This window comes from Anoplopoma fimbria, chromosome 4 (genome assembly GCF_027596085.1).
Source record: "Anoplopoma fimbria isolate UVic2021 breed Golden Eagle Sablefish chromosome 4, Afim_UVic_2022, whole genome shotgun sequence".
Lineage (NCBI taxonomy): Eukaryota > Metazoa > Chordata > Actinopteri > Perciformes > Anoplopomatidae > Anoplopoma > Anoplopoma fimbria.
The window spans coordinates 11,168,362-11,194,489 of NC_072452.1; the positions used below are offsets into that span (position 1 = coordinate 11,168,362).

Genomic DNA, 26,128 nt, shown 5'->3' on the forward strand with positions numbered 1-26,128 from the left:
ATATTTATCCAAGCTCAGCTAAAAAACAACAACTTAAATGTTGCTATTTTCTTCTATTTACATGTTCCCCTAACATTTCATAGAGAATATTCTGCTCTTTACACCTCTACCTTTGCATGGCAGCTGTTAGTGTTGAACGTTTATCAAATGTGAAGCATTTCTCAAGATTAAACTGTTTAAAAGGTTCTTAAAACCTGAACCAGCTACAACAAAAATGAATGCATAACTAAACAAACATGGGCAATGTTGATGTATAAGGAGTACTTTAACTTTTTATACTCTTAACTATATTTTTCTTTTAACTGCTTTTACTAAAGTTTTGTATTTACTTTACATTTTTCTGATTTGTATTTGAGGTCAAATCAAAAACGAATAATTTAATCTCTCATTCCCTCACTTGTGGGAACTATGGGTGGAATAGTACATCCATGAGCAGCACTGGTTTTCCAACTGCAGACAAAGTTATTATTCAGTATTTGAGAAACAAGCTCAGTGTCTCGTCTGCCTCTTAAATCCGCCTCCACAGCTCTGTGAGAGCTTTCTATGTTTTGAAGCATTTTGATGTATAGAAAACTATTCAGTGATTGGGCTCTCCCTCACACATGAGACTTTATACTCCAATATAATGCAATATAATCTCTTGTGTTGGACACAGCACAGTGGACTGAGGACATTTTTTTGCCTCAGATCTGTCCTCTTGGACACAGCAGAATATTTTTCTTGAATTTGAAACTAAGGAGTTGTTTTTCAGTTGTTTTTTCCCCCGAGTCACACATTAGCAAAATAACCATGTCCAAATGCTTAATCACATCAGCCCACAAATCATGTCATTAGCGTTAAGTTGAATAACAAAATCAAAAAAAAAAAAAAGTACAATGTTCCTCTACTTAAGGCTTATCAAAACATAAATATCTTGGCATACAGATTAAAGAGTAATCAGTATTAGGCACACTATTTCCATGACTTGTATATTTTGAACAACATCTGGTAAAAAGTGTGCTGCTGTTGAGATTGAAGAGACTTTTTCGAGATCTCTTATGTAAAGTGGCCCATCTGTAAGGAGAGTTGGAGGGGCGGAGACGAGGGGGCTGTCAGTCTGATAATGGATTATTCTCACAGTCTCCTGTAAGCTTTCGGGGGTCCGAAGAAGCTGATGGCTTCCTTTTATGTGTCCTCCAGGAAGAATTTGTGAAAAGGTCCGTTGGGGGTGCAGCGAGGGCTGCTCACCTTTTGTTTGTTTGTGTGTGTGTGTGTTGGGTGGGGCTGCGGGGGTATTGATACATTTGCTTTAAACCTACAATACAACATTTAATCAGCAGGGGTGCTTATATGAAACCCATCTTGTACTCAACAGGTAAACCTTTAGATGTAGTGGATGCAATCGCCCGGTGCAGTGAACCTGATATGATGAAAATGAACATATGTATTTCATGTTGCTATGAAGAAAACATTATTAAGCAAATTATAAGCTTAGTTACATTTTCTCTATTTCATTTTAGTTGAAGTCAACAAGGATCATCCTAGTATTTGAGGGATAATTTGAGTGGTTTTATTAAATTCTTAAACTCTTGCCTTTGTTAGGTGATGTTTCTGTTATTCTCAGTTAGGAGAAGGAGGAGACTATGTCCCCTCTCCAATTCAGTGATTTGAAAATGAAAACAGTAAAAACAGGCCACTGAATTTCAGTTAAGAAAATGTCCAGTCTGTATAATTAAAATTCAGTTTTAATCCTTAAAAAATAAAGCCAACATTCCTCCTTCCGTTCCATGTGTGATGTCACAGCTCTGAAACAGGAACCTTGTGATATGATGCCATTAGAAGGTTTTTGCCATACAAAAGCTGCTTAGCCACAGATTCTTTGAAGAGCAGGTTCTCCATTTTCTTTTTCATGGTGAAATGACGCCTATCAAATGTCAAGGACAAGTGGGTAAACGTCAACAAGACTATCTATTACAGAGGGAGCAACGTGTTAGTTTTATCACAACATACATTAATAAGTGGAGACTTCTTGTCCTTCATTTTTCCACCGTGCAGCAACATTTCTTCCTGAAGAGAAGCAAACTGCTGACTACTAAACAAGTAGAAGTTGAAGATTTGTATGCCACAATTCTAGTAGAACAGAGGAATAAGTGATTATTATTAGCATTGACAATATAAATGACACCTTACCAAATGTCATTGTTGTACAGCTATTTATTTTAAAACATTTTATAATCGCTTTTGCAAAAAGTAGAAACCCATTCTCTCTTAATACATTCAAAGACTTCTGAGGGGCAAACTCCCTCTGGTGTGTTATTGAGGGGTGAGGGCACCACCTAGTGGTGACAATGGAAAGGTGCAGCTCCTCACCAGGAGAAGCGTCGATGTCAGAAATGCTCAACAGCAGTAATATGTGAATATAGCTGATTGGAACACTTCTAATTCATTTCAGTATCAGCAGCTGTGTAGTCATGGCAACAGATGGTCTTGTTAAGGGCAAACGTTTTGCCCAGGTGAAGTATTCTTTCCTAATGCAGGTCGGATGAGAATTTTTTTTTAACAGTGTTCATTTATACCAATTTTGTTCCAATATCAAGTTCCACAAACCTGAAACCAGGCTGTGTGTATGTTGTATTTAAAATAAAATAAAAACTGAATATGAGACTATACAATTTACTGCAATACAACACAACACATTTCAGTAAATGTGTTGGCACTTCAATGATCAATTCACAAAGAGTGAGCTTGTCCTTTTAGAGTTTAGAGTTTTATTGCAATAAATAAGTTTAACATTTGCAAATGTAGATTTCCCACCCCGCTGGTCTGGGAAGTTCAGGTAAAGATACTTATTACTACATTTCGCCCCAGGCAGGTGTCTTTGTGTTTGTCTTTGCTTCTGTCTGTTGGGATCTAACAGTTGAAGGCCTAAATGTATGACTTTGCTTCTGACAACATTGACAGGAAAGCTGAAGGGCCGGTTTCCACAGGAGGTAGAGAGAGGCAAGCTCTTAGGCAGATAGGCCTCATTTAAGACGGTATGACATAATTGAAAGTGAATTAGGTTTTAACCTGCCAATATAATATATCCGACACCCATGTCTCAATTAACTTGGTCGCAATCATTTGTCTAGCATTGTATCTGTTTGCATAGGTGATATTGTAACACCAGACAGCTCCTGAGGTACAGTTCTCATTAGTCAAATATCTATTAAAATAAATTCTAACACCTGAGCCTTGCTCAGCTCCTCAGACTGCAGCGGTTCATTTTTGCTTAATATTAGATATAGGGACTGACATTCCCAGCTGTTATTTGCTGCTCATACTGGTACACTCTGTCCCATGCAAACGAAAGGAGAAGCTGCATGTCCCTCTGTGTCTAGTGAATGCTTTGGTATTATAATTAATGTGTAAAATGTTGCCTTTTGTATTCCAAAAGTACTGCTACAGCAGGCCACGGGGGGCTTGGATTCCTTGGATTCCTAATATCGCACTGGTATAAGCAGGTATTGGCTTGCGTCTAATCATGTGTCTACAAACAGCATTCTTGCTTGAGTTGCATCTACCGGCTGTCTCTCTCTTCGAGCTGTGACAGCCAGTTGAGCTTATAATGGAGCTGTGCGATTCAGCATTTCCATCCTTCACTCCAGCGTTTGGTATTCGAAGGGCATGCTGATCCAGAATAACGAGTACACAGGCAGGCATGTTGGTGTCATGAGAGATGACAGCTGATTTTAGAAGCTAGTGTTACTTGCTTACGGTTGTGGGCTATTTGTACTGTGGATTTCTGTGTGACCAATCAGGTTATTACTAAGACAATGAAGTTCTGTGTTTACATTTGAAAAAAAGAAGTAAACAAAGAAACAATTTCTATTTAGTATAAAAAAAATAAAAAAAGGCTGATCTAAATCCTGAGCTCAACAAATCGTTGTGACACATAGCTCTCTGTGTGCAAGTGTTCTATGATTTATGTACTGAAAGTTTAATAAGGGTTACCTTGCATTTATATGGAAAACCTTTATCAATTTGCATGATAAGCTGCATGTTAGGGAAGAAACGGACAGCAGACCAACAATTAGAGATGTTTTTCTTTAAATATTTCAATTAATTTGGCTAAACTGGTGAAAAAAAAGGACCAGCATATGAAGAGGTCCAAGTTTAACTGTCAGCAGTAGGCAGCAGCTTCATCATGGCTTCTACAGGGAAATATGTTCTGGAGAGCCAGAAGAACTGCAATGAGTTCAAATGAGGTTCATGGTAAGAGACATGTGTTTACTTACATAAATAGATATATAAGAAGTATTGAATTTAAATGTGTTGATTAGTGCTGATAACTTGTGTGTCGTTGTATTCTCTGTAGGAATTAACCCCAAGAGTGACATCACAACAGATCAGAATAAAGAATTCATGTTGAGCAAATGTAAAATAGACAAGACCTGGAGCAACATGTTCTTCATTGGGAAGGAGAGGGAACTGGAAACTCTGGATGGTCAGACATTCAAGGTCATTTAATTTGTTTCATATTAAATGTTTTATTATATTATAGATGTTTAAAAACAGTTTTTGTTCAGCTTGTGTTTGATCATGGTTGTCTTTATTTTAGACTGCTGTCACTTTGGATGGAGGTAAATTCAAGATTCAGTTTGTCAAATACTGCTGAGGTGGTTCGTGACAAGCTTGTTGAGGTAGGTACGTACAACTTTACTCTGGAGAAATGTTAAAATGTGTGTGTCAGAGATGTGACAGCTTTTTGTATACCATTATGGTTACAAAAAAGATGGTTAGTAAGAAGACAAAATTATGTCATGTCAAATTAATTTAATGTCCAATAAATCATTTAATTTAAGTATTCAATATTCTTATCTTTGCATTTTTTTGTCTAATTGTCTTTTAACGGATCAGTTGCAAATGACTACAGTGTGTAAACTGATACATATCAAGGGCTGTTGCATATTTGCTGGAGATTTAATCAACAATCTCTGATACAGAATGTGGAAACCATTCACAAGACACTGTTTTCCAGTTACACCCTTTTTCAAAGCCTTGCTAGTAGCCACTAGTGTCCATGCTGCTTCTAACCAGCCCAATAAGTTTGAACCAGCTCACTGATCAATGGCTTTGTACCATGTGCACTGTCCTACAGGGCTACAAATAAAGGAAATGGTGATGAATAATTGACTATAATAATAATGGCAATAGAATAAGCTTTGCTTATGTATTGTAATATTTAAAGGTTCAGATCATGGCGTAAACAGTCTGCATGTTTTTTCACGTCAGTTTGACTTCAACTTGTTTTTAATAAAGCATTTTAATGACACTTTTTTTTAAGCTATTGTTGCCACATCTCAACTTTACAAATACTTATGCTGCATCCTACTGTGGGTCTCTTTTGATTAACATGTTTTAAATTTAGGTAAATACAATAATAGACATCCAAATCAAAACATCCCCCACAATGAAAAAGTGATAACTAAATAAGCACATTCACAAATTTGACCAGATATATCTGCTTTATTATTCAAAGTAATGGAACTATGGCAATTCAAACTAAAAGGGAATACAAAATATCCTGTAGAAAACTGTATTACAGCACATTAGACATGAAAAAATAATGACTTGAAGATGATGCATATAACACCAGCTTCCAATTATTCAGCACAAATTAGCTGGGTGTGTCTGTGTCAAGTTTGAGGTTTCAATATCAGTTATTATCCTAAACATGATTTTAAATGTTTACCATTAAATAAATCTAATGCCCAGGATAATACACATATAAACATAACTCTTTTTATTTGCAGTGGATGTGTTTGAAAGTTACACAGGAAAAACGTTTTTACACCCAGAATGTCAGAGAGCATTAACACAACATCAATGGTGTGATACAAATGAAATAAAAATTCAGTGCGGGTCGTAACATGCCGTATTCAGTGATTTATATTGGATCAAACATTGACACTGGTACAGGTATATTATCTCATCCTTGTAGTAATACGTTACATAGTTTCAACACTTCGATTAGGTTCAAATCTGAAGGTTAAACAACAGAATACAATCCTGTGAAGCCAAGAGATCTGCTTAATTTATTATTTTTGCCTCAGTCATTGTTGCGAGCACTTTCATGACCTGTTTTACCCCCCCCCGTGCAGCCTCTTTTTCCAATAAAGCCTGTTGAGTCAGCATTAGATCCTTTTGCTAATCCTTTTGAAAGTCACTCCCTTCTCCCCTGGAGTCATGCAATTCTAGAGGACACAAAGGAAAGATAAACATGATCTTGGATGAAAATATTACTAACTACAATTTCAATTCAGGTTGTTGAAAAGATTTTGAGAGGTTTTGTCTCACTGAGTAGTATTTTTTTTATAGCTTTAGCACATGTGAGGTGGTTACTTCTCTTACCACTATTAGCTTATCCCCAATGACCTCTGCTGTGAGGTGGTACTGAGGAAACGGAATGGACATCTTGCTTCCTTCCACAGTGACAGTAGCCTACAGGTCACAAAAGGTCAAACAGGTAAATGTCCAGTGAGTCTTATTATGTTACATGTTCACAAGTTGTGGAGATTGGGAAGATTTGCAGTTAAATTATGATTTTCTCCAGTGCCGGTTGTTAACTCACCGTGAATTTTTTGCCCGTCATTGTTGTCAGCTCACATTGCTTACCAGCGGTGAACTCATTGGACCAGGTCCAGTTGGGAATGGTTTGTGTCCAGGTGAAGTCATTCCCGTCCTGAACCACCTCTGTTACCACTTTCTGGTCTGTCTTGGCATTGAGAAGCCCTGTGAAAAGCAGGTGAAATTCCAAATACAGAACTGTAAAAGAATGACGACTCACATTTATGATTTATGTATCAATAATAAAAAAAAAATCTTAATACCAATTGCTTCCAGAAACTCCTCGTAGTTGTCTTGACTCTCCAGCTCATATTTTCCAGCGAAAGCCATGATGGTGAAAGAGAAGAGACCTCAAGAAATGAGGAAGGAGTGAACAAGGAGTGGCCTGCTAAACATACTTTATGTTCTTCTTGAACCAATGCATTAACTACCTCTTTCTCTCCTGTCATTCCTCACCATGTTTCAATATGCCCCTGCTCCTTCTCCCGGTTTTGCCCCAGATTGCAAGTTGGAACATGTATGGTGCAGCAACAAACTTCGAATATAAAATACACTGTCTTTGTACAGGTTACCAAGGGGGCATGCATGTACTTTCAGCTTGATATCTCTTTTTCTTTCTTCAGTAATGATTCATAATAACTTCAAAATACGAAAATACCATCTTACTAATAATAACATCCTTGTATTGAAGTTGGCACTTTTAGTTAAGGTATTTAAGGCGAACAAGTGCTTGGAAAAAGATCAAAACAACTCATGAATAAACCTTAACCAGCATAACGTGGTGGACAATTAGCATTTGAGCAATTTGTCAGAGTTCTCCTATCTGTCCGTCTTGCACAGGTTTGAAACTCATGATTATGTTAATTATTGGCGTTTCTGCTGATTCTTTTCTTGATTTACTGTTTTGGTCAATAGAATGTGAGATATTATAGTGAAAAACCACCATTTCACAGAGCTGCTAAATTCCAAACAGTCTGACCTTACAGTACACTGGAAATGTGCAAGTGGAGGCAACACATAAGGAGACCATGTGTCTGAAAGGTGTTAGATGAAATGATAATGGCTCCCATCTGAACCAAGATTAGGAACTTTTCAGGAGAGCCATCTATCTTTCCCATGGAGGAGTTTGAATTGAAAAATATTCCCTTGGTACATGAACAAAGTCATGACAGTAGTACTGGTTTGCTTCAAGACTGAGATTACATAAGTGGAAAGACAGACACAGAGACAAATAGATCTAAATACAAGCGGAATAGTCGATGCATTGAGTTAGCTAGATTGATTACACTTTATGTCTCAATGGTAAATAGACCAAGAGCTATTTATCTTGAGGCAGCAGCCAGTACCGGCGGTACATTTTTCTTTTTACACTTTTGTGTATCCATTGTTTTTGTATGGCTTCAACAAACAAGATTGCCTATAATAAGTACATTAGAGAGCATAGAGATGCTGGTAAACAGTTTTTCTATCTTTTAGACGGCTATCTGTTTCCAGTCTTTATGATAAGCTCTAAATGTTTCAGCTACTTACCGTACAGACCTGTCAGTCATCAATAAATATATTATTGAGTTGCAGGTAGCCTACTTTTTTTGTCTTTTAAAAATATAGGAACATAAATCACTCTGAGTAATGTATAGGCACCTTTTTATATCAATTCATGCAGCAACAAAAACAATCTCCTAAAATAAAATAAAAAAAAACTTTAAAAGTAACCTTAAATATGTGCATAGACAGTCAGGAAGATTTGAAGTAGCCTCAATCACTCTGTACCAATTTGCTGGCATTATTGATATAACTGGAGTTACTGGAGGCACCATACGTGTCATCCTGTGTGCACTTTAGTTGTTGTTGTTATCTAGCAGCGTGAGTTTCCTAGTTGGGTAAAAACTGACTCTCCACCACGTCAGATAAAGTTTTTTTTAAATACTTTGATGCAGAATGAGACCAGTGTTACTTGAAGCCGGACTCTGAAGCAAGTTCTAAGCGATAATGGTCATTTATAAACTTTATGGTACCAACTCAAACATCTGACGGATGCTTTCTTGCAATTGACGTGCTCAAACATATCGAAACACTTAATCTAACACATAATCTATTTTGCTCCAGTGGTCACGTGTCATTCCTTCAAGGGCTGTAAAACTCATATGGCATGAATCGCATTAGAATAAACTGATGAACAACCTTCACTGGATGAAACTGGAGCTACGCCTAGTGGCCTACCTCATGAACATCTGATTTTATTTAAAATGTTTAATAGTGACTATTTTGTGGTTTGAGTGATGTTGGTGCGTTTCACAATTTTGGGGGGGAATTGCTCATGTGCAGGTGCAGGTTTGTTCTGATATTAGTGCTTTGGTTGCTGACATATACTATCTCAATTTATTTTGTATTAACCATCTTCCATATTGACAAGAGCAAATTTAAGTTAAGCCCTGCTGAAACAAGATTATTTAAAGGAAGGGTTATCATTTTCCTTAAAAATCGTTTTGTGGAAATTCTGATTACATCCCGACATCAATCAATTTATCTGGTCTGCCTGCCTCCACTGCCCGCTTCGTATCATTTTGTGACTTTGTTAATAACCAGGTTGTTACAGCAAAGTAGACAACTGCTATGCCACCATGGAGAGGCTCAACATCCCAGAACCATTCGACATCCAGTCTTTGATCAGCACAGACAGCAGCCTAAGTGCCAAAATTAATCAACTTTAATTTAAAGGGATAGTTCTGGTGTTTTGAAGTGGGGTTGCATGAGGAGCATCTCCATAGTCAGTGTATTGTGTACAGTAGACAGCAGTCGGTACGCCCCCAGTTTAGAGAAGCAGGCAGGAGTACAAGCACAAGACTAAAGCATTATGCTGTTATGGACTGGGAAAGCAACAAAACGTTTTTAGCCACCTTAAAAAAAGGCCCACCTTAAAAACATATCCTTTTAAGTGTACGCTATTTTGTATATTTGTAAATTATCTATACTGTTTTTTTGTCAACTGAGTCTGTAGCTTTGAAGAGAGTTTAGAAAAATTGTCTGACGCCCCATAAAACTAAGAAAATATTCAAAATATAGCATACAAATTAACTGTAAAGTTATTAACACTTTACAGTTCATTTTGTATGCTATATTTTAAATATATTCTCAGCTTTCAAGACCATACAAGAGCATACAAGACCAACAAAGCATTCCTCACACTACATGTTTCCCTCTGGATCCTGCCTAAATTATTTAATAGCTTACAGTGTGCTTCGCTGAATCTTGAGATTGAAAATAAACAGTAACATTAAGGATTAATTTCCACATGGGCAACACTAGTATGACAGTGTAACTACATTTATTTAGTATCTGTGCAACATGAACCACCTTAAGAGTCCAAAATTGAGTTGTTTCATTTTTTTCACGTTACTCTTTTAGAAGAGGAGATTCCAAATAGGGTCTAAACTTGTGGAGAAAGTTTCCAGAGAACTGATTAATCAGCTTCTGGCTGACCTTTTTAAAGGATCGTGTCTTGAATGAAGAGAGAAAGACTCAGGAGGAAAACACCAGTGCAGACAGGACACGCTGCCTCATTGACATGGTGAGGAGAAAAGAACACAGCAGGAAGATATTTACTCATCTTCAAAGCAGAGACACTACACTCTCCACTCAGCTGGGGCTCCCCTCTGGACTTCCTGTTTAGCCAGGTGAGGTCCCTCTAAGCAGAGCTGGTCTACGTTGATGAACTAGGTTGTGGTCTTTTATATTTCAGTGCCTGAGCTAGAGGGGCCTTTATTGTCTCATTGTTTGACATCAAAATGTTTAAAGTGTATTTATTATTCAACAGCAGTGATATTGTACTTTGGTGTTCCTACAGTGTTCAAGGAGAGGATCAATACTCATCCATGCTGCTGATACAATGTGGACAGAGAAAGTGAAGAGGCCCTTAGTCGTTACGCAATGCCATATCAGGTAAAAGACATGATTCATGTTTTTATTGATAATATGTTTTATCAACTCTAAGCAATTGATTTAAAGCTTCACTAAGCAATATGTTTGTATTAACAATGGATAAAATAATGTGAAAGAGGTTTTTATTGAAATTATATATATACTTATATATATATATAGTTATATAGAAGCTGACTTAAAATCTAATTACATTCACTCCTTACATGTACTTAAAATACAGTTTGTTTGCAGTAACTTTTGAAATCCCATTTCAATAAATATTTTATAAACATTTTTTTGAAAACTTCTATGGTACCAGTATGGTATTCCTTTGTATTTTGTGACAGTACAACACATTACACAGGTTAATGCTACAGAATGAAAACAAATAAAAGTATAAGTATATGGTTTATTCACATAACAACAAACAGAGCAAGGTTATGAGGTGTTCCTCCTGTCAGTCGACATGGGGGTCAGAAGTTGAACATTTTGTCAAATGAGGTGGAATTTTTGGAAGCTCTGTAGAGGTTAAAAAAAAAGGTCACTGGTGGGTTAAGAAGTTGAGTTTTCACCATTTGTCGAAAAACATCTGTGAAGAAGAAGATCATTCATGGTATTTGCACGACCCTTGACCCTTGATTTTGTGGCCGTGCTTAAAGAGAAAGTTACTCTGCTTCTTTCAACATGCTCACAGTCGGAGACAGTGTTGTTACTTTTCCATAGGGTCCTTACATTTACACTGTTTACCTCAGTCAGACTGCCAGACGCTGCTCTGGGTTCATAGGATCCAGGTATTCTGTCCTCTGCCTTCATCAATATATTCAAAGTCTTTCATTAAAAAAGTGTTGTAGCTCTAGCAAAACCGCATCACTGGCAATATGAATAGTTTTGATGTAAAATGTTCTGAAGTATTTCAAATTTTTGTTTCATTTATTTGTCACACCCCTGGTGTGCAAAGGCCTCCCTCCCAGTAAGACATTGTCTGATTTTATCAAGCTAATACACAATGATCATGAAAATAGTTGTTGAAGAGGGCACAGAGGAAAGGGTTGAGAGAAGTGTTAGCATATCGGAGCCACATGGAGGCCTACAGGACCAAGGGGCTGGCCCAGTAGTCCTTCAGAGGGTGGACCACGTTCGCACAGAAGAATGGAAGCCAACAGAACAAGAAGGATCCAATGTCATAGCAGCCTTCCTCTCCTTCATCCAAAAAATATCTTTCCATATAAGATATTTACTCTGGTGGAGTTTGTCCTCATGGTAGTCAGCTGAAGCTGCCGAGCTTGGTGGTTGATTTCATTGCTCTGCCTCGCTTGTCTCTGTGCAGCCTTGAAGATTTTTCCTATAGGCAAAGAGCATGAAACCCATTGGATGAAGAAGGAAATAGCCAAGGTTGCAAATGTGTAGGAGACAGTAAACACATTCTAACAGGTCTGAGGATGCTTTGTGCTGCTGCTTACCTCAGCAGGAGGCATCATGCTGAGAGAGACGCAAAGGAAAGAGATGACCAGAGGCAGAATCATGCAGAGCAGCAGCAACATGGCCACACATCTGGGAAACATTTGGGCAGAGTAGTGCAGCTGGTTGCAAACTGCTATTTATTGATCAAGTGTCACACAGCTGAGATTAGAAATGGAGCATGTAGAGAGAAGGCGACATCCAGGGAGAAATGTGAACACTGAAAGGCATCATCACGGCAACCAGAAAGTCCACCACAGCGAAGGGAAACCACAAAAGCATTGGTGGGCGTCTGGAGGCTTTAGAAACGTGCCGCTGCAGCCTTGATGACAAGATTTCCCATAGTGGCAAAGCTGGGGATGGGTGGGAGCCGGTGCAGCACACAGACATTAACAGAGGGGCCTTGAAGCAAAGCAGAATTGCTGCAGTCATTAGTCAGGAAGTGATTGTTTGAGGTGTTAGTCCCCTGCATTGAGATCATGATGCAGCAAGAACCTCAGCCAATCGATATAAATCCACGGGGTTCATCAAGTGGATGCATTTCCCTTCAGTGGGCTCTTATCTCACTGCTTAATCTATATGTCTCTGTTCATTCACCCAAAGGAGCTGCATGTCTTGTGATGTGACTCTTTGTCTGATCATGTGTGTGTGTGTGTGTGTGTGTGTGTGCGCGTGCAAATGTTCAGTATTGATCCATTGTTGAAACAAATGCCATCGGGGGTAAATTATTAAATGGCATCTACTGTAGCAGGAGTCAGTGGACCGTGACGTAAGTAGTAGCTGAGCAGAGATCGAACTTCTCTGTCTGTCTAAGCCATAAACCATATTTAAATTATGTTTGCTCCGTACTTCAGACACCCGTCTCTTCACTCAGCACACATCCCAACCTCACACACACAACATCAAACGCAGGTCTTTTATCACCAGATCAACATTAACATCCATCTCTGATCATATAAAAAGGTGCAAGTTACAGAGATGCCTCCAAGCGACATTTGATCAACATTCTATGTTTATTCATGTATCACTCACGATTCTCATATCGATATTCAGAACTTTTTGAACATCAAACATACAAACAATTACATCTCATTATTGTGCGCACGGCAGATAAACCAGGTTATACTTTATTTTCACAACATACCATGAAGATATCAAGTGACTGCAACAGAAAGGTGATCATTTGTCTTGTCACACATTTTACATCATGAGTCAGGCTCTTGTCAGTGTTTTTACAGGGCAGACATGGGGCTTTAACTGAGAGGAAAACTGTTGTGTTTCTAAAAGAAATGTGTCCTCTTAGTTCAAATGTATTTTGTTTCATCAAAATGCATGCACTGGTGTCTTTTTCCGTCCTAAAGATCTTGAACCCGTTACTGTTCACTGAGCGAAACCCTCCTGTCTATGTAAACCACATATACAGTTACATAGTACACAAATACCTCTGATACAGCAGCATAGACAATACTCAGTTACCATCACCTTTACATGGAGCACTAATGAAAGCGACAATCCACTGATGAATGAACATGTACAGTGAATGCAGCAAACCTGTGAAATCAGACATCCATGCTCTGTGACTTAAATCCCTGTAAGGAATGAAGGAGTTACATGTCAGTTACTCTCAGCAGTCACACCATGTCATCAGGCGCCATGCTGTCTTTGTTGATCCCTCTCCTGTCTTTATTCCTCCCAAAGGAGAAAGAGAAAATACCACCAGTGGTCTCAGCTGGTTTTCCTCCTCTTACCTCCCCTCTCAGAGCTCCCTGCTGGCAGTCAGCGGGGCTGCCAGGCAGCAGGTTAGGTGTGGAGGGAGTTGGAGTGGTGCCCCCCCAGATGTACAATGTTTCCCCTTCAGGGCAAGGTGGGAGACCCTTGCTCAGGTAGCTGGGGCTCGGGCTGGCTGAGGAGGGCAGAGTACGCTGACTACCGTTCAAGCAGCTGGAGTTGTGATCCGCTGAGCCTTTGCGCGAGTGTCCGGAGGAGCTGAAGTTGGAGGAGCGGTAATTATACGCCCTCCAGCCGGGATTCTTACGCTGGTGACACTGGCATCGTAGGATGCGGATGAAGGCCAACTTGAACTCGCGGTTGTAGCAGGGGTAGATGATGGGGTTCAGGCAGCTGTTGAAGTAGCCCAGCCAGAAGATCACTTTGAAGAGGAGATCAGGTGGGCGCAAGTTCACATTAAAAGACCCTGGAAACAGTGGAACAAAGAGAGAAAATGGAAACACTCTCATTAGTGGCCAATGGCTTAGTCATGAAACCTCAAATTAACCTCCTAAAGGTCCCGGAAACCTTTTTTCCCAAACTGCTCCTTGCTAAGATCATCCTTATTATCCTTACTCTGTGCTCTTTTCAATGAGGGCTCAGTTTGAAAAAGGTTAAGTCACCTACTTCTGTGCAATAGTCACAATTTAGCAACATTTAGATCAAATTTGATCTAAATTTCTCCTGATTTGTGTGTTGGAAAAATGCCATTTTAGTGTCAAAATGTTCTGAGAATATGGTGTTTGTGTAAAATATGTCTAATATTTACTTTGCTGACTATGTAGCGAAAGGTTAAATCATAATCTGTGTTCAAGTTCACTTATTTCATTGGAGTTAAGGGCCAGTGGTGAAACCCATGTGACATAGGTATAGGAAAATCACTCTTTGGTATGTGTGTTAAGTACCAAGCTAGAGCCAGGCAGAATTTGGGGGAAATGTGTATAAATTGACACACGAAACATTTTTCCATCTAAAGGAATGATGCAGCCTTAAAACCATGACTACCATCTTGTTTGATTATTTCATTCATTGGAAAGAAAATATTTTGCCAACCTTAAGGCTACCAAAAGGGGAAAACAATTAGGGATGCACAGATCCAACTTTTTCTCTCCAAATACTGATCTTTGATCTGTTTAATCAGGGCGGTATCGGATCAGTGCATCCCTGCTCATAATAAATTGATGATGAGTCTTGCAGTTTGTATTTTACCCAGTAGGTGGCAGCAGTGATTAATAATAACACCGGGCTTCACAGTCAGACTGCCTGCAGACCGAATGTGAGGCTAAGAGCGCCTTTAAAGACGGTCAGTTCCACATGTTATTTATCAATAAGGAAAGACCTTGTATATGTGAAAGCTTTCAGAGGCAGATAAAGTGCACCCTTTTCAAAAAACAATGCAGTCACTCTGTTGCAGTTCATGTGGAGAACCTTCATAAGAATACAGAGAGAGAGTGTGATGACCCTGAGTCCCCTTTTAGATAAATACACTGTGGGAGACATGCTTCGCTTTGAGCAAAGGGCAGACAGTTGAAATTAAATGGCCCCACTTCTCTCCGAGAGTTTAGTGAGGTCTCTCTACCACAACAGCACACGGCTGAATGCACGTGTGCATTTGGGGAGGTACGCCTTCTGTAAGACTCAACAAGACATTTTCTTCAGGAAGAGGCAGTTCTAATCATGGAAAGGTCAACTTTACAAAAGATTCTGAAGCTGGCTTGACATGTTGGCTAATGAGATTTGTCCTGCATTACACTGCGTTCATTGACCCTTGTGGCCAAGCTTAAGCAGAGGAAGCATATCTTACAAGCTAATGAGGTGAGAGAGGGAAGCTTGAAGAAAAAAAAAATCAGCAAGTGGGGGATTAATGTAAAAGAAACAAGGACTTTGTGTGTTTGTGTGTGGGCAGATTTGAGTAAAAACTGTGTTTCTTTCCACAAACTCACATTCCTAAATTAATATTGCATTCCAGGAGACTAAAGGTGCACTATATATATATCTCAGGCTTTCAAGTGTGAAATTAGCTCTGGTAATATTATAGGCAGACAGACATCTCAGCTTGCTTCTTCATGAATACCACATCAGCAGCTTTAACCTTCATTATATAATAAATAGCCAACAGGCCAAATATATTACTAGTTGCATATAATGATGGGAGCTTGATAGTTGTGTCCATTTTATGAGATGGAAATTCCCCCAAAAATCTCCATTGTTTTGGTTTGATGGCACAAAACCCTGTGCACAAACCTGCAACTATGCAAAGTCGATATCACAGATTTCTTAAATTCAAGATAAATAGAAAACACACATGCACGCGCACACACCCACACCCACACCCACACAATGCACCAGTCAATTTATTAACCTGGAGGAAAGCTATGAGTGCAACAGCATGAGGAAATGTCACTTTCAACTATCATTAGTGGCTCCTAAATGGCAGCACAACAATGTGTGTGTGTCCCGGTTGCCAGATTGTGAGTTAAAACTAGAGACGGCTGTCTGAATTTGTCTTGGCCTCCTGTTCTTTAGATGAATGGGTTTCCTCTCAGTGGCTGGTATTTTCACATGCTATTTTAGCTTCTGGACAGCCACTTGTGATTGTATGTGATTACATAACCGTGTGAGTTATGCTTGTGATTTGGATGCAAAGGTTTGGAGCTGAATTGAATCTAGACTTTCTATTATTTCTCTCCCTTTCACTCTTTCCTCTCCTCTCCCTTTGATTGTGTGTCTCCCTCTAGTTTTGTCTATTTTCTCTTTTTATGGTCTAGCAGATCACAAATATAGAATGAAAGAAACAAGCATTTGCATTTGTAAGGCTATAATCATCAAATGTTTTGTGTTTTTACATGATAAATGACTAAAACAATGTTAAAATGATCAGTCAATTAAGCTTATTGCATAGCATGATGATTGACTGATTAATCAAAAATTTATTTTCTAACAAGATAATTGTATTTTATAGTAAATCATTGTAATGGCAATTCTCTTAAAATGTGGTCCACTCCAAAGTAAATCTTTTTCCATTGTCTGTGTAAACCCCCCCCCCAAAAGAAAATATATTCAATTTACAACACACAAAAGCAGCTAATACTCAAACTGAACAGGCCAGTACCAGAGAAACATGTGGCATTTTTCTTTGGAGATTTTCTTTATGGGTGTTTATTGCCTTTATTAGTACAGCTGGAGGATGACAGGAAAGGGGGGAGAGAGAGGGATGATATGCAGCAAAGGGCCTCAGTCTACATGGGGCCCTGCTCCACCGGGTGAGCCAGAGGTCGCCCCAGAATGTTGCTGCATTTCTAACTTACACATTTACTTAAGGGATTAATCAGCTTTATTCCATACCATGATAAATCCTTAGGTTACCTTGTTGTCTTTCTTTCTTTCCTTTGTAAATAACAAACTGATTAACACCTATGTTGGTTTGAAATGGGTAAGGCATAGCTGTAACATTGGTTGTGGCTCTCTTGGTTTAGTCAATAGTTAAGATGTTTGAGAGAAAAACTACTGCATTTCATTTATAAGCCTCTCAGATGTGCTTTAACAGTGCCATCTGCACAGGCAAACACAGCTGTGTGGCCCTTTAAACATCTAGAGGCCCCAACAGAGACCAAAAGGTGGGACACTGTGCCTCCCTTCTACAAAAGTGCAGAATAAAAGTGCAGGAAACACAGAAATAAATCTGGTTAACAACAGACCTTCCTGTTGCCAGACATGGTACATGTTTGTATGTTTAAGTTTTGTGTGAAGGTGGTCCACTTTTGTTCCTTGAAGGTGTTTATGTTGAAAGGCTATAATGTAAAAACAGCAGAGGATGCGAGACAATGGTTTAGAGATAACTGTGGGACGAATTTGTGTTGGTGGTCTTGTCCCTTCTGTTAAGAGACATGTTTACACTCCTTCCTGAGAACAGACACGCACACACACACACACACACACACACACACACACACACACACACACACACACACACACACACACACACACACACACACACACACACACACACACGTACATCACACTAGGAAACACAGGAACATTTTAACAAAACAAGGCATCCTGTTATTCACACTAATTGGAAGAAGTGATGCCTATACTACACACACACACACACACTCACTCACTCTGCTCTCCAAAAACTCACACATCCTGTTTCATAACACACACATAAATGTGATTAATATGTCTTGATCCAAAAGGACAGAAGTTATTGTCCCCGCATATTGCTTTCAACTGAACCATTGCATGAAGCTATTTTTGGAAAATTGAGTTGACATCCTGAGGACCCTCACTTTCACCCCTGCTGCCCTGTGGCCCCTCCAGCTCAGACCTGACACCCCTTTCTTCTCTGGCGCTCTGACGCTTAGCAATCTCATTATTTCTCCCCTTCAAAAACCATTTCAATTACCCCCAAGGCTGAGTGCAGGGGCAGGCCAGCTCATAAAGGCAAAACACACATGCTTGTGTGAGATGCACACATGCACAGTATCTCTTACAAAAACACTTCTACACGGAAACAATTGGTTAACACCTCAGAGTGTTGGTTCCCACTGCTTGCACCAGTTGCTAAATGCGAGGCCTTCACAGCACATTAGTGCCTGCGCTGGGTGTTAAAGAGCCGTGGGACAATGTGGGCAATGAAATAAAACACGTATCCGTGGAAGTTTTTTTAATCCGGCTGAGATGAGAACAAGAGGAAACAGCTTTTTGAAACACGTAGAATCTAGACGAGTCCCTACAGTGTATCTTAATATTTTAGAAGGTGAAACTGAACATCTTTCTACTCTTTTTATCTTATCTTTTATCTTTGTTTATAGTTAATTAATTGATTAGTCAATGGACAGGAAATTAATTGGAAATGGTTTCGATAATAAAACAATTTCTTTGTTTATCAAACAGAAAGCACAACTCTTTTTAAATATTTCATATTTCATCTCATGAATGAATTAATGGAGAAAACAACTTGCAGAATAATTAGCAATGACAAGGAGACAGTTGCAGCCCCAGTTGTATGTTTACCCTATGCATACATATTCCTGTTCATTTGTTTTCCGCTCTGTGTGCAGGTGTAGCAGCTGACAACTGGAGTCTCCTGAGTCTGATTTTATTTACTTGTTGCATGATTTTTTGGTATTTCTTTGCAGCAATGTTGTGCTTAACGGAAGCTTTCTTAACCTAATCTATCTTTACGTTTGGAAACTTTGCTTTCTGGAATTTAGAATAAATGTCTCTGTGTTTAGCTGCTCAACATACTGTTGTAATACAGAGCTGATGGTGATACAGGTGCAGTTTGAAAGGCAACAAAGAGTGTCAATGAAACTACATTGGCGTTGTCAAAGATAAAACTGCTCCATCATATAGAAGGTCTACAAGCATTTTTGTTAAACTTTGGCTGCTTTTGTGACCCTCAAAAAGCCTTTTTGGTGAATTTCTTCACTAGTCTCTGCTTATTGATGTGAAATTAAAATGCTACAGTGTCATTTTTTTCATAATGCGATGCAAGAATGTGTTCTGAAATAACTTTAAGTTTAGATACGTCACCCTTTCTGACAAACAAGTTAAGTTAGACAGCGCTCAGTGAGTGTGTGTGCAATTAGGGGCTGCTTTTTGTCCAAGGAGACTTGCCTGGAACAACAGTAAATGAAAAACGTTGATGTAGTGTTTATAATCTTGAGGTCTGTATACCTTACTTTGCTCCAAGTAAAAGGCATAAAAGGACACAATAATTCAGAACCTGAAAAATGAAGGACTGTGGGATTGGTAGCTGCATGCTTGCCATTTTGTGAAAAAAAGCAAAACAAGGTGTTTTCAGAATTTGGATCAGATAGGTCAGATCAGTTGTGAAAGTGAGAGTTCACATATTTTCTTAGGCTGCACATGTGCTGAGGTTGAGAGTTCAGGGTTCAGAGGTCACAGTGACTCTTGCTGGCAGCTATCAGTCTCAATTTCACCTTTGCCGGCTTTAAAACTCTTTAAAAATCTGCAGCCACACTGACATAGTCACCCAAAACACGCATGGAAAAAGTTGCACATAAACACATACATTTTTCAAAATCCCTCAACTCACACACACATAAACAAAACACGTGCCATTCACTGACGCCAGCGCACATACACCGCCAACCAAACCTCCACATACGTTACATATCAGTGACGGTATGCAGAGGAAGGAGCAGGGTAATAACAAGTGTGAGGCAGGAAATCACAAACTGTGGGTGGAGGCTAATGAATACTCAGGGAGCAATGTGATGGCAGACGCTGCCCTTTCACACTTTTAGCATTTAAGTTCAGACAAGAGTCACAAGAGAGCAGGGCCACAGAGTTAAATTGATAAACAACCAGGTTTCCTACAATCTCCTTTAGCCAATATTACATTACATTACATTACAGTCATTTAGCAGACGCTTTTATCCAAAGCGACTTACAGGAAGTGTATTCAACATAGGTATTCAAGAGAACTACTAGTCACCAGAAGTCATAAGTGCATCTCCTTTCTTAAACAAGCATCTCAAAGCATAAGCCAGAGCAAAAGTATAGTGCAGAGGCAGATTACTACGAAAACAATAATTGCAACAGACTAATCCGAATATAGTAAGTGCTACAAACTACTACGAATAGGATAAGTGCAGTAAACAAATACAAATTCAATAAGTGCAGCGAACTGATACGAATACAGTAAGTGCAGCAACTAATACGAGTGCAATAAGTGCTACGAGGAAGGCTCCGGGTAGTACTTCTTGAAGAGGTGAGTTTTCAGCCTGCGCCTAAAGATGGGCAGCGACTCTGGGATGCAGTTTCAGTGTCATGATTTGGTAGTGGATGGATAAGTCCACTGTATATATATACTATATGTTTGTACTGACCAGTTCAAAATTAGCTTGAAATAAGGCTGTTTGTTGCTCTGTCACAGTGTATCAGTGTGCTACACCAGGGATTGTACAGAGAAACGTATACCCTTTGTGAGTTTCTTGGCACCATTTTAATGAGTGTACAATAAATCTGCCCTCTGAAGCCTGTCAGATCTAATTCAAACTATGGAAAATGACATTTGTTATATGCTTTTGGTATCTCACTAAGAACACTTTGCTATATGACACTGCGTATGCTGCCCTAGGTAGTGTTGTGTGAGTGTCTACGTCAGGAGGTGATAAACTGCAGCTCAAAGCCAGGGGGAATAAAAACATTCCCATATGACCAGCGTACATGTGTCCATGTGCAGGCTCATGCCAATACTCACTCACATCCAACAACAACAAGTAGTATATAGTATGAATTCATCCAAACACGCATTAAAAACACAGCAGCCATGCTTGTAGGTCAGACTTTGTTCAGTGCGCCTCCATCACAAAATAAAAGACCTCATGTTTTTTCAACCTCTTCGCCACTGCACAAACACAAGAGCATTTCACCTCAGAATATATTGTTTAATTTTCTCTGCAAGTTTTTAAACAGCCATGACAGTGCTGAACGTTTGCGTGTCTCAGTGACATCAGGCCTTCAATTACAGCGACCAGAGCACTACTATTCACTTGACGTAATTGTTGCACCAGCAGATTAACTGAGACTCGGGGAGTAATGCAAAGATAACACTAATAATGATTGAATACGCTTGTCAAGAATTCCTCTGTTTCTGAAAAACATGTTTACTCCCACATTATAGGCCCCGAGTTTATAAATCACAACATCAGTGTTGGCTTTGGCAATGAAAGGTTGGACAATTTTAAAGTTGGCCCAAATTCAAAGTCTATATCATAAATTATGATGCATTCTAACTTAATTACATAAACAGAGGCTATGCAGTCAGAGGAATTATATAGATCCAGTCCTACTGCACTATATAGGATGCCTCGATAATATAAGGGTGGTGTTATTCTTTATTCCAGCAGTAGGCTTGTAAAATGACCACCACAGTATATCAAAAACGCTCTTAGGTTTGGTGATGATTCAGAGCAGTAAATAGGAGACCAGCTATAGGTATGATTAACAAGGCCCGTAGCCCTCAGTTTAACTTCCTACACACATTGAGATGTCTGTCATATCTTTTCTGCAGATCTCATAAATTCAATTCAATGACGTTTTTTTAATTGGATTGGTTTGTGAGGAAAATGTTTCATTCATGACTGTATAGCCCTATAACAGACCACAATGGCCTATTGTACCTACCTATGGGTAAGGTGAGGAAGAAGGGCAGCCAACAAAGCGTAAACATGCCGACCACAACTCCCAAAGTTTTCGCTGCTTTCTTCTCCCGGGAGAATTTCAGAAGTTTTACAGTGAGGGAACTTCTTGCTTGGTGTGCGCGGCCCTTGCCGGTGCCTGAGCTGCCGGGCTCCTCCTGCACCTGAGCACCCTTGTGGATCCTGAGGGTCAGCTCACCGGAGTTCATCCTCTCACGCATCACACCTGCTTCCAGATTCTTTGTGGTCCGTTTGGCGACTATGTACACCCGGCAGTACATGACCAGAATGACGATCAGAGGGATGTAGAAGGAGCCGAGGGAGGAGAAGAGCGCGTAAAAGGGCTCCTCGGTGATGGGGCACACCGTGTCGTCCGGCGACGGCGGCTGCTTCCACCCGAGCAAAGGTCCGATGGAGATGACCACCGACAGCACCCACACGCCGAGCATGGCCAGCAGAGCCCGCTTCTCTGTCACGATGCCCGGGTACTGGAGCGGGTGGCTCACTCCGATGTAGCGGTCGATGGATATTACGCACAGGCTCATGATGGACGCGGTGCAGCACAGCACGTCCACCGCGGCCCAAATGTCACAGAAGATCCTGCCGAAGACCCAGTAGTCTAAGATCTCCAGAGTGGCGGACACCGGCAGCACCGTGGTGCCCAGCAGCAGGTCGGCGATGGCCAGGTTGATGATGAAGTAGTTCGTCGGTGTCCGCAGGTGCCTGTTGCACACCACCGAGAGGATGACGAGGATGTTGCCCGCGATGGCAAACACGATGAAAGCCCCCAGCACCAAGCCGAGCGGGATGGCTCGGGTGAGGTCCACCTCCGTGTGGTTCCCCCCGGAGCTGTTGGTGAAGTTGACCGAGGAGGACGCGCCCGAAATCCCGCCGAGTTCCGAGGAACCATTTTTCCACAAGTTTGTGACATTGTCAGTGCTCAGACTCATTTTGACTCAAGAGGTCCTCCATAGCAGGCTTCAGATCACTAGGAACGGTCACTCACGAAAGAGCTTTACTGAGCATGAAAACAAAACCAAAAAAACTTGCCTAAATGTCCTTTAGTCTGCATGGCTTCACCGCGTGTTTGACATGTTGATTCCTAATCACTGCCGAGGTGTTTGTCAGAGGAAAAGCCTTCACTGTGCAGCCGTGTTGTCCCCGTGCAGTCCTCCCTCCACTCTCCTGAGGGCTCAGTGAGAAGTGAGGGGGGCAGCAGTCACCCCTGCCTCCTCTGCACCACACACAGCTCCCATGTAGGCCTGATGGCCAAATGTACCCAAACACCAGCCTATTGGCACGCATTACGCATAACTACATGGAAGAACCGTTCATTCAAAACGCATACTATAGGCGACATTTCCTTCATTTTAATAAATATGCGCGTTCTGGGAGAGGAGCCTCTTTGGTGTGTTGTTGCTTATTTGGTTTGTCCTCTGTGGGAGGGGGCTTAACGTGACAACTATCAGCGAGAGAAGTGTGTGCCAAAGCTACCTTCACTTTGATGTCATCTTTTAGTTTGTATAGTTACTGAGCATAGAGAACATGATAATTGATACTACAAACATGTGGCTCAGGTATGTTTGAGCACCTCTCAGTGTAATGAACGTTGAAATAGAATCCACTCAGTTTGTCGTGCAGGAGAATTAATTAGGATGTTCAGCCAGTACACTTAAAAGGTTAAGCCTTAAAGGTCAAATTGACTAACTTCAAAAGTAGTTACCAAAATCACATATCTCCTCTGCTGTCACAGGCATTTCTTGCAAAATAGATCTTGCCTATTTTGGTCAAATGCAGGAGTTCCTGAAAGTAACCTCACTTTGAATCTGAGTTAGTGAGGAGTGACTGATTTAATGGGCTGAGTTCAGACACAAGCACATTCCTTAAACTGAGCTTCCTCCTGTTTAATAGCCTTTTCCCCTCTCATGATGTATCACTGCAGGGCGGATACTAGCGAACAGTTTATTTTCGATAGCCTGTCACAGAATTGCAACTGTGTAAAAGTGTAAAAAAACAAAACTCTTATATGCCACAGAATGTTTAAAGCTGTTTTATTCACTCACCAGAGTGCATGTACACATTTGTCTGTTTTACCAGGAATGTTTATAGCTTCGGATCAGGCCATCTTTTACACCAGGTCATCACAAAAGTCTGGGATGTTAGAATTTGAATTCATTTATTTTAAATCAGAATAATATGTTTATTCACAATTTTCAATTTCCAGTCTTTATCTTATAATATTAAGTCTCTCTCAAGGCAATGTTTTTGGGTTGAAGATGTTTCTTTTTATCCAATGAAAACTTTTTTTCTTTACTTTTACATTCTTTCCGGATAATGGAATCACTTAAAGCATCTGTACTCTGCTGCTCATCAAGTTCAGTTTTTATAGGCCTAGGAGAAACAAAACACATGTAAAACCAAAATGTGCTTTTGTTAGAGATGTAGGCCTACTTGTGGCTGAGGATTGATGATGTACCTAATAAAAGATGATTTGTCATAAAAATGAACATGAATAGTTTCCTCATGTCTAAGCTGTAAATTCACAGCTTCCACCTCCTGCATATCCAGCATTTGTCACGACCTACTCTCATAGGAATATGGAGCCTTTTTTTTTCTCCAATTCCACTCCATTCTTTGTCTATTCTCCTGTAATTGTCCACCCGCTAAATGATTTGGGTTGCAGTGCATCGTTCTGGTTGTTCTACCACTACACAAACACAATAAACACATAAACTAATCAAAACCCTCAATCAACAATTCATGTTGTTGCATATTCTGTTATTATTTAGCATGTTTGCATCTGATGACCAGCTTGATAAAAAAAAGCAGATATTTCAATGAGAGTAGGAAGCCTATACTGTCCTGAGCGAATGCACAGGTAGGAAAATAACTTTAACTGGAATCCAACTAATTTGGCCCCACATCAATTAATGAAGTAACTGTGAAGTAACATTATGTGATTGATTACAAGTCATTACAGTCATTTAGCAGACGCTTTTATCCAAAGCGACTTACAATCAGTAGTATATTACATATCATTCACCCATTCACACACTGATGACAGGCTACCATGCAAGGTGCCACCATCAGACTCTAACTAACATTCATGCAACATCCAGTCCACACCGATGGCAAGCCTTCGGGAGCAACTTGGGGTTAAGTGTCTTGCCCAAGGACACATCGACTGCCGAAGCCGGGTATCGAACCACCGACCCTCTGATTGGAGAACTACCTTGCTCTCCACTACGCCACAGCCGCAAGTCATAGTGACTAATTGTGAGGAACAGGAGGTTATAATACAATCTGCATTAATTCATGCTTTTTTCAAAATTGAATTAGTTAAGCATTCATTCAGTATATATGATTTGTTCTAAATTATGAGGCTACAAAAAGGTGGTCGCATCTTGTTGATCACTGATTAACGCGCCACCCGGTGAGCACGGCAAGTGACGCAAATCAAACACACCCAGGATGTTACCTCCAACACGAGGCCACACGAGGAGCCCTCCTGTTGTTGGGTGGAGGCCCGTCCGGCACTGACTGCTCCGTTTGATTTGGAGCTTTACCTTACAGGTGTGTTTGTGACGAGGATCAGCATCTCCAGGGACCAGGGAGGCTGAGCGGACAGGTCATGTGTTGCACATGATTGAGGAGGACTTCACTGTGCAGGGGCCACGCAGGATGCCATTCAGACAGGTGAGTACACAAACAAACCGATTCATGAAAGCCATTCACTGTACAGACAAGATCTCAACAACCCCTGTGTTTGCTAGAAACGAGACATTGTGTCTGTTTTAACGTAAGTGGCCTACAGGTTGTGCAACAAATCTGTGCGTCTCTCCTGTGTGTTTGTGGCTCTGATGTTGCTTTAATATTGTGTGTACATCTGTGTTTCTCCTCTGGCAAAGTTTTATTCCGCTGTTGATTCCATAATAAATGTCAGGTTATTTAATTCCACGTTGTTGCACCCGCCGTGGTGTACTCAGCTGTTTTTGTTTATTATTTATTATTTTATTATTTTTGTTTAATCGTTGTTTTAATTCTTGTGAGGCTGCACTGTGAACGTTTTCAATAGAAATTAATGTATTGTTGGTTTGGAAATAGGGGCTCTGTTGTTCCACTATTGTGTGCATGGACATGTGTTTATTTTTATTTAATGGTTCTATCATAACATTATCATCATCATCATCATCATCATCATCATATGAGTACTTTACTCA

General features: G+C 40.0%; 2 protein-coding genes across 2 annotated transcripts; both read right to left on the reverse strand.

The window, feature by feature from the left end:
* Positions 1 to 6,139: 6,139 nt before the first annotated feature.
* On the reverse strand, positions 6,140 to 6,918 carry LOC129089886 (gastrotropin-like). Its single transcript, XM_054597296.1, has 4 exons — positions 6,852 to 6,918; positions 6,593 to 6,753; positions 6,373 to 6,462; positions 6,140 to 6,215 (listed from the first exon to the last, which is right to left on the reverse strand). The coding sequence occupies exons 1-4, from the start codon at positions 6,916 to 6,918 to the stop codon at positions 6,156 to 6,158; spliced, it is 378 nt and encodes a 125-aa protein (XP_054453271.1). The 3' UTR covers positions 6,140 to 6,155.
* A 6,052-nt stretch (positions 6,919 to 12,970) lies between these two features.
* LOC129089887 (alpha-1A adrenergic receptor-like) lies at positions 12,971 to 23,557 on the reverse strand. The gene is made up of 2 exons (XM_054597297.1): positions 21,895 to 23,557; positions 12,971 to 14,158 (listed from the first exon to the last, which is right to left on the reverse strand). The coding sequence occupies exons 1-2, from the start codon at positions 22,856 to 22,858 to the stop codon at positions 13,596 to 13,598; spliced, it is 1,527 nt and encodes a 508-aa protein (XP_054453272.1). The 5' UTR covers positions 22,859 to 23,557; the 3' UTR covers positions 12,971 to 13,595.
* Between the last annotated feature and the right edge of the window lie 2,571 nt (positions 23,558 to 26,128).

Coding starts and splice junctions, on each gene's coding strand:
- LOC129089886 (XM_054597296.1), bottom strand. CDS start 6,918: ATGGCTTTCGCTGGAAAATATGAGCTGGAGAGTCAAGACAACTACGAG. Junction 6,463..6,592: donor TGACGGGCAAAAAATTCACG/GTGAGTTAACAA, acceptor TGTGACCTGTAG/GCTACTGTCACTGTGGAAGG. Junction 6,216..6,372: donor TTGGGGATAAGCTAATAGTG/GTAAGAGAAGTA, acceptor TGTGTCCTCTAG/AATTGCATGACTCCAGGGGA.
- LOC129089887 (XM_054597297.1), bottom strand. CDS start 22,858: ATGAGTCTGAGCACTGACAATGTCACAAACTTGTGGAAAAATGGTTCC. Junction 14,159..21,894: donor CTTCCTCACCTTACCCATAG/GTAGGTACAATA, acceptor CACTGTTTCCAG/GGTCTTTTAATGTGAACTTG.